The sequence below is a fragment of the Bison bison genome, unplaced genomic scaffold (assembly GCF_000754665.1).
Source record: "Bison bison bison isolate TAMUID 2011002044 unplaced genomic scaffold, Bison_UMD1.0 scf7180017864383, whole genome shotgun sequence".
NCBI lineage: Eukaryota > Metazoa > Chordata > Mammalia > Artiodactyla > Bovidae > Bison > Bison bison.
Genome location: NW_011494955.1, coordinates 7,139,989 through 7,151,447, shown reverse-complemented (window position 1 = coordinate 7,151,447; position 11,459 = coordinate 7,139,989). Strand labels below are relative to the sequence as shown.

At 36.3% G+C, this 11,459-nt stretch overlaps 1 protein-coding gene across 3 annotated transcripts in view; it reads left to right on the top strand.

Annotated features, from left to right (window-relative positions):
- ATF7 (activating transcription factor 7) overlaps positions 1-11,459 on the top strand; it is a 95,599-nt gene that overhangs the window by 7,205 nt on the left and 76,935 nt on the right. For 2 of the 3 annotated variants that reach the window (XM_010857948.1, XM_010857947.1), the window contains exon 2: positions 8,892-8,960. In XM_010857948.1, coding sequence (XP_010856250.1) covers positions 8,913-8,960 — 48 coding nt within the window. In that variant the 5' untranslated portion in view covers positions 8,892-8,912. Of the gene's footprint in view, positions 1-4,930; positions 6,332-8,891; positions 8,961-11,459 lie in introns of those variants that run through there. The other variant, XM_010857949.1, reaches the window with a different exon arrangement.

Here is an 11,459-nt window from a genome sequence, read left to right as displayed (position 1 = left end):
CAGATAACTGTTGGTAATCTTTCTTCTTTGATAACTACATCAAAATCTGAAAAGTGATAGCTTCTTAAAAGTAGGCTGTTGTATAGAATCTGATACCACATCTGTGAACTTTTAACACCCAGACTTATGTTGCCTCTTAACAGGTCTTTTGCCCATGTATGTTCTGAATACCCATGAACCCTCTGGGAGGGTCTCAAGGACCTGTAAGGATCCCTGAGGCCCTCTTTGAGAACCACACTTGAAAAATACAGCTGTTTATCATGTAGGAGGAATATCCAACCATCTTAATGCTTCTCAAAGGGTGGGTTACTGACCACGTGCATCCAAATTACCCAGGGTGTTTTTTAGTGTCGATTTTTGGGCACCAAAGCCAAGAGAATCCAGGAGGAGATCTGGGGATCTGTATTTTTACACTGTGTCTACATGAATATGCTAAAGATTGAGAACCCTGGAGATAGCTTAATCATATTTTAAGAAAATCTATTTTCTAAATTTTAAGAAGTCAAATAAAAAAATTGGTACTTGAGTAGTCCTAATATAAGTCCTTATTATTAAGCACTCTGACATTTGTCGTATTTGGGATATCTTAACCTTGTATTTTAATTAATAATAGTTATCATAATACCAAAAGTTTGCAAACTAAGGCCTCTTGGTAAATATGTTAGGCTTTGAAGTCATGAGGTCTCTGTTATAACTACAACTCTGCCATTGCAGCACAAAAGTAGCTAGCCAGGGACAACATGCAGAGAATAAGCATGGCTGTGTTCTCATAAAACTATTTATGGACACTAAAATTTGAATTTCATAAAATTTTCACGTCACAAAATTTTCTTCCTTTGTTTTTTTTTCAGCCATTTAAAAGTGTAAAAACCACTCATAGCTTGTGGACCAAAAAAGACCAAGTGGCAGGCTGGGTTTGGCCTATGGGCTGGAGTTTGCCAATCCTTGATGTATACTGTAACTGGTTTATGAGTTTAAAAATTATTATGATAAAACATACTTATTGTTAAAGCCATAAATATTATTTAATTTTCCTAGACAAAAATAATGCTCCAAGAAACTGTAGTCCTTCAAAGTCATGTTTCTGGACATTCATTTATATAAGAAACACTTGTGTGTAAACTTGGAAATGTGCTATTCAGTTGAAAGTAGTCATACAATATGCAAGTTACCATACAACTTTCAGGTATTACAAAAAGATATGGTGTCCATTTTTATATCTTCTTTGGGATGTGTGAGAACAGGTAACTAGGATTTAGTCCAACTTCAACTACTTGACTTACCTTTTGCCTATTTTTTTTTAACTCTCTACCTCAGTTTTCCAATTTGTTAGTTAGCAAAGGACCTTATAAAAGGCTAATTAAGTTTATAAAAGTATACATGCTTTTTATGCAGTCCTTTTGAGGCATTTGGTTTACCTGCTAATGAAATAATGTGTTAAACTGTTGTTATGCTAAATAATACAGTGGCAAATGAACCCAGATTTTATGAACAGAAATTTCACTTCCTAAATAATCTACTGTCTAGTTAAACTTGAGTCTTCTATGGTGTCTGGGGTTAAATACCTTCATTATAGTCTCATATGTTTATTGGAATCTTTTCCTTAAGTCAGTGTTCTGGATGTAATTCGAGTCACAGCAGCACAGTGTCCTACTGTGTGTATAATAAAACGTTGAGACTGCTGTGGTGGACCCCTTCAGTGTTTGTGCTCTTTGCTTAGCAGCAGCTAAATTATCTTAGAATCTGAAACTTGGTAACCAGAGTTATGTTCTTAGAAGAGAGCTGTGTATAATTTTTTTCTTTTCAGTATCATAGGGGCATAGAGCCTATAGAGCTCTGTTTGGGTGTCTGAATGTTTTAGCTTGTTTGTAGCTCACTGAAAGACATTCTGTACCTTGATTTCAGCTCTGTTCCCTTTGTGATGAATGGTTGGGCAATTTCTAGGTGTTTTAATATAAGTACTACTTTTTATTGTTAGGCAGCATTCGTGGGTTTCTGAAAATGGATCCTTGAGGGTAACAAAGAAGGAATTATCTTGAAATGCTTGATTTACCCTGTGTATCAATCTGAGTTTCTACCACATCTATTTCTATTGATATATGATGCTGTTAGTTTATATTTTTAGAAAGCTTTTTTGGTAGTCCATTTTGAACTTATCAGTTGATTCTATGGTTCTGTTGCTTTGTAATGTAGAGTGAACAACTTTGTATGGTTTTTAAATACTATACTGTTAGTGATTTAGAATAGTCTAGCAGATACAAGCCTTTTTTTTAAACTCAGACATTTTTTAGTCGTGCAAATCAGTATTTTTATTATTAAATTATATTATTATTTGATTTATTAGAAGCAATCTATGATCATTGTAGAGACTTTGGGAAACACTGCAGGTAGAAAGAAGAAAATACAGTCATCTAGACTGCTACTATCCAGAGATAACCATTGTTAACATTTGATGTTGTTGCCCTCATCTTGTTCTGTGCTTATTATTTTGTTTGCTTTTTTATAGATTTGGAATTATGGTGCATGTGCAAGTTTGTATCCTACTTAATGTATAGCACTTAATGTATAGCATTTTCTCATGTTGTTAAATAGCTTTGAGAAATGTTATTATTAACAACTTATATATATTGTAAGACAGTGTTTCAATTTATATTTTTCCATCCTTTGTAAACATTTTATTTAATTCCTTTTCCTTTTTTTGTTATAAATATGACTATGGTGAACATTTTCATATATAGATTATCCATGTTTCTGGCTTTAGCCTCAGAATAAAGTCCCAAAAGAAGAATTATTTGTTCAAAGGATATAAAACATTTTAAGACACTTAATATAAACATTGCCAGATTGCTTTCCAGAAAGATTGTCCAAATAATGTACTCCCCAAAGTCTCATATTAAGGTTCCCTCTCTGCTGCATCCTTGATTAGCAAGCATTCTTTTATACTTGAAAATGTATCTTAAAATCTGTGGTCTAGGTTTTGTTTTCAAGGGTCAATTAACTTGATGAATACCTCTCTTCTCCCCATTTTTAACACTCTAACCAAAAACTGTAGAACTTCTTCTATGTTATTTGTATGATAAGAACATAGAATTGATTGGGTGTAGTCACATAAAGTTCCTTAGGCACAAGGTAGTTGTAAATATGTATTTAAAATAATGTCTTAAATATATATTGCTTTAACTACATAAATAATCTACATCGCAGTTGTCTTGTGAACCCAGCAGCTTTCTGCAAAACTGGGAAAGATAAGTGTAAAATTTCAGCAAAGTATACTTGAATATCGGAGAAGGCAACGGCAACCCACTCCAGTACTCTTGCCCGGAAAATCCCATGGACGGAGGAGCCTGGTAGGCTGCAGTCCATAGGGTCGCGAAGAGTCAGACACGACTGAGCGACTTCACTTTCACTTTTCACTTTCATGCACTGGAGAAGGAAATGGCAACCCACTCCAGTGTTCTTGCCTGGAGAATCCCGGGGACGGGGGAGCCTGGTGGGCTGCTGTCTATGCGGTCGCACAGAGTCGGACACGACTGAAGTAACTTAGCAGCAGTAGCAGCATACTTGAATACTGACTTCAAATTAAATTAATAAACATTTATTGAACATCAACTGTGTTAAGAAAGAAAGGGCTTCCAGAAGTTTTAAACTGAATCTCTATATTCTACCCCATTTTCCTTCTGGTCACAGATAATACAGCCATTTCCTTTTTATGTATGAAACTAAAGTAGTCCACTCCTTGTTACTAACACATTACCATTGCATCTTTTATAGCAATTATCTATTAATGTGAAATTATTTTTAACTTGTATTTGTTTCATCTTTGTAGACTCTTAAGTAAGCACTATGAGGGCAGATATCTTGTCTGACTCATTGAGTTTTGGAGCCTAGAGTGTGTGTTAGGTGCTGAATAAAGGTGTTCAGTGAATTAATCAACTTTTTAATTTAAAAAGTAAATTTATATATTAATAATATATTTTATTATTAATATATAATTATATATTAATATATAAATTTACTTTTTGATCCCAAAGATGAATCTTAGTTATTAGTTTCATACATCTCTTTGTCAAATATTTTACCAAGACCTAACCATCTCTGTTGTGCTCATGTATATATATTCTGGAATTGCTAGCAAAATAATTTGATAAATGATCTTAAGGAATAGGAGAAATAATAAGAGATCTAATATGTACACTGATCAACCTCTGACTAATTGAACTTGTAAATTAAGCCATCATTCTTATCTTAACTTGGCACGTTTCATGCTAGTTAATAGGATTCTTTGCCTGGCCAAACTTTAGTCAGGCTCCTGAACCTTCTTTTAGGCCCATCTCCCTTGTAAAATTGAATTTTAGCAAGAACCTTGCTAAGTCAGTTTACCAAGAACCCCCTCCCCCTCAAAATCTGTTCATGCTCATATCTGATCAGGTTCTTCATCCTCTACCATCCCTCAGGTGATGTCTGATCACCCTGGCTTGTCTTCAGGAAGAATCTTGTTAGGTTAGTTTAACCAGACTCTTCCTTATCCCTTATGTCTCCTCTTGCTAATTTTCTAGTCACTGACCCCCACCCTATACCTTGGCTATAAATTCCCACTCACTGATGGTATATTTAAAACTGAGCCCAGTTATGTACTGAAGTCTCTTAGCTTCTGTTGCAATGCTCCTAAATAAAATCTGTTTTTTACTGCTTAACTGTCTGGTGGTTTAGTCACTAAGTCGTGTCTGACTCTTGCGACCCCATGGACTGTAGCCTGCCAGGCTCCTCTGTCCATGGGATTTTCCAGGCAAGAATACTGGAGTGCGTTGCCATTTCCTTCTCCAGAGGATCTTCCCGACCCAGGAGTCGAACCCAGATCTGCATTGCAAGCAGAATCTTACCTGCTGAGCTACAAGGGAAGCCCTGACTACTGTCTAGTTCTGGTTTTTTTTTTTTCACACAGATGAAAGATTGTTTTTTTGCAAAGGACTATTGTCTTTATTTTTATGTCTACTTTGCCTGGCACTTAGTAGTTTCTTAGTAATGTTTTTGAAAATGCATGATAGTTAGTCTGAACCCCTTCTAGATTTTCATGAATCTTTGATGTTTATGTTGTATATGCCCTTCTCATTTTTTTGTACTTAGGAATATCTGCTTTTTGTTATTAGGAACCTAAAACAGGCGCTTGGGTGTGTTGGTACGTGGCTTTTATTCCTTACCATGGCTTTTATTGCTTACCTAAAGTTGGGTTTTCTTATTAACATCAGTTGGTTACTAAAGAAATGATCATATTACCACCAGTTCCAGAGAAATGACTTTGTAGACCTCAGTGACAGACTCCATCCTCATTCTATTTAAAAAAAGAACAGATAGATATACATATGTATACTTATGTATATACATTTTATATACATTTTAGGGTATATTTCTGGCTCTGACAAAATTATATAAGAAAGATTCTATTAAATGACCCCAGTCATTAAAAATCATTCTCTAAACCTAGGGTTTTCTTCACTTTTCTCTCTGTCAGCATTCAAATAACTTTCTCTCTTTTAAGTGAATACCAGTTCTCATCATTCATGCATTCTGGTGAATCTGAGGGTGTGAGCTTTTATCTTGGCCCCTAGGACAGCTCTTTTTTGCATCTTTGTTTTCCTGTTTTGAGATCTCCATTGAGAGCATTTCACTTTTCCTTGGAAATGTTTCTAAATATGTGTATCCTCTCTCTGTTATTTATTGCTTAGTTCTGTAAAATGCTTGAGTTTCATCCTGAAGAATAGATTGAGAAACAGACCACAGACTTGAGTGCCATGCCTGGACACGTGATCTACTTGTCAAGCAGTACAGTTACAGATGGGCTGTGAGTTAAATTCTAGTGAATGACAGCATCATCATTCAAGATTTCACCTTTTGTCTCAGTCTTTGTACTACAGAAATGTGTTGCTATTTGTTTTTTGAGAAGGCATCAGTTTGACCTTTCATAATTAGAGATTTAAGTATCAAAGAGGAATAAGCAATCGCATTCTTTATGTGCAGCAGTTGATACAGCAGATTGGGAATGAAAGAAATTTTTTAACGGATGCTAACTGGAAATTCTTTTTTAAGTGGGGAGACAGATCATTATTGTAGTTAAATATTTCTAAGAGATATCACTTTGAAGCTAAAAGCAAGAATGATGGAAATGAAAGAAGGCAAGAGACTGAGGGAATGAATTGTAGGGGGATTTCCCTGGCAGTCCAGTGGTTAGACTCCATGCTTTTCCAATGCAGGCGGCGTTGGTTTGATCCTTGGTCAGGAACTAAGATCCCACATGCGTTGTGTTGCAGCCCAAAAAGAAGAAGGAGAATTGTAGGTATGTAAAAGAGAGGGCCTTCTTCCTCCCATTGTGGTCTCCCTTTGGTGAAAATGGCAAACAAAAGCCAGCAAATGGGAAGGAAGCAGGAAATCCTAGATAGTGACTGTCAAATTTGAGTATTTAAGAGGTGTGAGAATGCTTGCTTCTGTTACATTTTAATGCTTTTCCCCCAAACTTATTTTGCCCTTTTCCCCACTTTTAGAAAATCATAGTTTTTCATCTCTATTTTTTAGTAAGGGTGCAATGAAATAAAATTTGAAAACCATATATTGTGATGTGACTGTGCAAAATCAAACATTTTGAATTTTGTGGTTTGAGGAAAACCATTCCAGTACTGTCCCATTCCTCAGCCAAGACCCTTTTTTCCCTCTAAATCGGTAGAAAACTGAGAAAACTTAGCCTCCAAAAACAACCGAGGTAAAAAATTAGGAATCCTGTCTGGTTCTTTATGTTATATCTATTCTAGACCTTGTAGCTTGCTTCCTGGTTAAAAATATGTTAGAGGATCTTGTTGGAATAAAATTCTCATTTAGTGATTATATTAGGAAAGCAGGTTCTGGGACTAGGAAGTAGAATTATCTCTAGCAGGGCAGTTGTTAGGATTTTTCCGGAGATAATTGCTTTCCAGAAATGTTCTGAGTTTTCAGCCATAGTGGCATTGGTCTTTGCATTTATTTACTGTTATATATTGATATTTGTATTTATTTTTTGCACTATGATGTAGTTATAGAAAGTGCTAAAAAATCATGATGTATTTAAAATAAACAAACAAACCAGAAAACCCCCTTGTCCTGGGGCTATGTGAAGAATAAAGCTCTCATTTTCCCAGTACCCAGTCATCAGCTTGAACTGGCCTCTCCCAGGAACAGAATTTATTGAAGCAATTTATCCTGGCTAAATGTGAGATAAATCTGTGTACACCTATGTACATACAGGCTCTCTTCCATTACAGCAGTGCTGCAGCATCAGTTTCCTTCATAGTTAGACCCTGTTCTATCACACTGAAGGATTACTAAGAAGCCCTTTCTATTTTATGGGCATCCCACAATTTTAAACACCGATTAGTTGTGGAATTACTGATCAGACTACCAGAAATACGGGCATCCAACCCCAGAGTGAGTCTTAACAGAGTAGGAGAGATGTTTCCACTCCCATCTGAGTTTTAAGCATGTTTTTAAGTTTCTGATTGTCGGATTCCATCTAGCACTTTAATATTTTATTTTGATGTAGACCTGACTGAGGTTAACCTGACATTTTGGTTTATCTTCAAGATAAAAATTCAAAGTTTGGCTACAGTTCTGAAATCGTTTCTAGGCATATTCAGATTGTAGTTCTTCTCTTTCATCTTCCCTTGTTCTTGTTCTTTCATACAGCTTTCACTCTTGTAGAAGGATGTTTGAAAATGTCCTTTAGGGGTTTTATTTTAAAAGACTATTTTTGTGACCCTCCCTTTTTTCTGTTTTACTCCTTCAAAATATGGTACATCTTTTAGGGATATTTTTACTATGATTTACATTTCTAATCTATTCATCTCCACTTCTATTTTTATTCCTAGTTAGGATGTGAGAAATTTCCCCCAACACATATATTTGGAATTATTGTTCTTTGACAAAGAATTTTGATCAACATTTCAAGAATTTAGCTTCAATAATTAAAAAACAGCAACAGTATAAACCCTGTTAATTCTTCAGAGAAACAGAGAGGATGGATGGTGATGCCTTTTAGTGCCATTTCTTTTATCCCCTGCAGCAGCTCACATCTGTTGGCTGCAACGGAGCAGCCCAAGAACTCTGGCCGAGAGCAGCACAAACAGCCGGAACATATTCACCCAGTAAACCCCCAAAGAGTCGACATTTGTTTTATTGCTGCTTTTAAAAACCTAGCCATAAATAGAATCAGGGGGGAAGGGCACCGATATTTCTCCATTTGCCACAGATGATTGGTGGGGGGAGAAGGAGGCTCCCCGTAGGGAGAGAAAGGTTTTATTTTTATTTTTTTATTAATGAAAATCATTTCCCATGTAGCCCAATAGGATGGGTGCTTTGTTTTCTTTGGCAATAATCTGGGATAAACAGCCCTTGCCAACAGTCTCATAGTTTATACACCAGGGAGCCAGATTATGGCCCTGTAAAATGGAGCACCCCTCCTATAATCCCTTAATTAATTAAATGACAAATTTTGGTCTTCTCTAGTTCAGAAATATGGCTTCCGCATCAAGTGTTCAGTGGATTTATTGACGTAGGGAACTACACTGGTTGTAATTCAGCAGACTGGAGAAGTGTGTTATATACTATAGCAGAAAGAGGGAAAATAGCAAAAGGTTTGAAATTCCTTTACTCTTCAGGTCTACATTTTTCTAATTAAAAGTTTCAATTGAGGCACAGTAGATCATATGCCACATGTCTAATGGGTCTCCCCAAAGTAGCCTGTGTTTACAGCTTTGATAGACAGCATTCTTGGAACACCTGTTTCTGGGCTTGATATTTTTGAAGCACTTTTTTTTTTTTTAACTCCAGCGTATTTAACATAACTTTTCCCCCTACCTCCCCCTCCTCAGCTCCGCTCTGCTCTATGAAATATGGGAGACGACAGACCGTTTGTGTGCAATGCCCCGGGCTGTGGACAGGTACGTTTACAATATACTTTATTGAGAATGTCTCGTTGTGAATCAAAGTGGCTGTTTTATCACTAAGGCAAAGAGTTTAAAGCCGGTGTTTTACGTGATCACTGGAGGTAATCAGATCAGAGGATTTGCAGTGTGTAAATCCAAGTTATGAGGAAGGGTAGGCACTCTACTGTAATGAAATCTGCCTTGCTCTCTTTCATATTGTTATTCTGCTGGTGTTTGTTTCCCAGTACACTGTGTTTAGGAATACATGTTGCTCTTGCACCCTTTCTAAAGCTGTTTATATAAATACAAAGCAAGTTTAGAAGTATCTTCTTTTTAGCCTTCATGAATATAAAAGTCTATTCAACATATTTGGATAAGTAGCTGAAAATGCACCCATTCATTGTGAACCTCTATTTGGCAGAGCCTATTTTGGATTTTGTAAATAAGAAAAAAATAGTTTCTTTTGTTTGTTGACCCAGAAACTCATTGTTAGCAGCTAAGGCAAATACCTGTCCAGGAAAGACAAATCCAACACAGAACCCAAGCTCTCACAGCAACATATAAACACAGGATTTCTCAGCCATTTTCCCTGTCTGATGCCGTTAGATGCCTCCTGTGTGTTAGCTGCCGTGTCATGGTTTATGTGAATATCATTATATATCAAACAGTTTTTCATCATGTACTTTTTAAATAATTTTGTTGAAACTGCCTTTTTTTTTTTTCATTTTTTTATTCAATACCTTCTTAACTCTTATTCCTAGACCCTCCCCTTCTGCCATGTTCCATAAAGGATGAAGAAAGGAATACAAAGAAAGTCTTACCAAGAAAGTTTTATTTCCCTCATGAGTTGATTTTCTGGAGCCTGAAGGGTTGAATTTCTGTTCAGTTAGGAATATGTCCAGAGTTTCCCTGGTAGCTAGATTATAAAGAATCTGCCTGCAGTGCAGGAGACCCGGGTTCAATCCCTGGGTCGGGAAGATCCCCTGGAGAAGGAAATGGCAACCCACTCCAGTATTCTTGCCTGGTGAATCCCATGGATGGAGGAGCCTGGTGGGCTATAGTTCATGGGGTCACAGAGTCAGACACGACTGAGCGACTAACACACACACACAGGAATATGTCATGTGACTGTCCAGTGACACTTACAGGTAGTATGTGAGATTGCAGACTAGTTCTATTAAACATTGTAAATACTTTAGAGAAGTATAAAAAGAAAAGAGTTAAGTTCCAGAGATTCCTAAGAATTAGAATATGAGAGGGGGATGGGGTGGATTGATAACAAGAAACAGTCAGAAGGGCGATTCCAGATTCCAATAAATGCTAAAAATTTCATAAAAGACTAAGAAAACCCAATATACTCTTGAGTATTTATCATTGTAAGGTTTATATAGATATATATAATTTTTTTTCAATAGAAGCCACTTGGAAAATTAGAGTAAATTTGTTTCACTTTTCAGATGGCCTTATTGAAGTACACACCTAAATTTGATTTATCCAAATTTTTGTGTGTGAATTTGTTGGTAATTGTACTTACTGTGACTCCCATGATTGAAACCTGGTACCTTTTTGTTTTTTCAATACTTCTCTCACTTTAAGAGTCTGCACTTTTGATGAAAAGATTTTTCTTCACTGACTGTTTAAGCTGCTCAGTGCCCCCACTTAGATGTTGTATGCTTAGACTACCCAGACAAGGACTTAAATAAATGAAAATGGAAGATAAAAATAAAGGAATACATAGGAAGAGCATCTCTTAAACTCTCTAAGAAAGAAAATATAGCAGTAGGGTTTCTTCAGGCTGTCTCATCAGAAAAAAGTAGTTTTCACTGAGATTTGTGAGATCCCAGAAGGGTTTTGTTTTTGTTTTGCATTATTTTTGAACTAGAGGTAGGAAAACAGAGACTCTTTACTTTAGTTCTTTCTTGTGTTGTCGGGTTCTGTTTACCATAAGCCTTTTCCTTCTCTTACTCCTCCTTCCCATTTCTGAAATTGTTTGTTGGTATTTGGGTTATTAGGATTCCTGTAACCTCTGGCATAGGTTCTGAAGGCTTTTTTTTCCCCTCAGTGAATGTCGAACTGAGGGAGATTGCTACCTTCTTTTGGATTCGAGTTACTTGTTTCATAGAAAAAAAGGATAAAAAGCTGTAACTTAAGGCTTTGGGGTAGCGTGATTCATCCTTTACCTCCTTTGCATGTCCAAAGCCTTATAATCATGTGAGACTGCAGTTCTTTAGTTATGTTTAGTCTCCTTTCAAGTTTCCCCCAATATCTAGTAATAACTCTAGAGAAGTCTCTATAAGATTTACTGTGATTACTTTATGTTATATAAAATAGTGAAAATCTGGCAGAGAAGATAAATTTGGTAAAGTGAACTACCCTTGGCTTGTTGTTCCAGCTTCCTTATATGCCCTGAAAACGGTTTCATTCTGGAGCCTCCTTGAGGCCTTCAAGTCTATTTATAATCGATCATCATTGATTCAAAGTCGTTACTCCAGAAATGGAAGAATAATAAAAAGG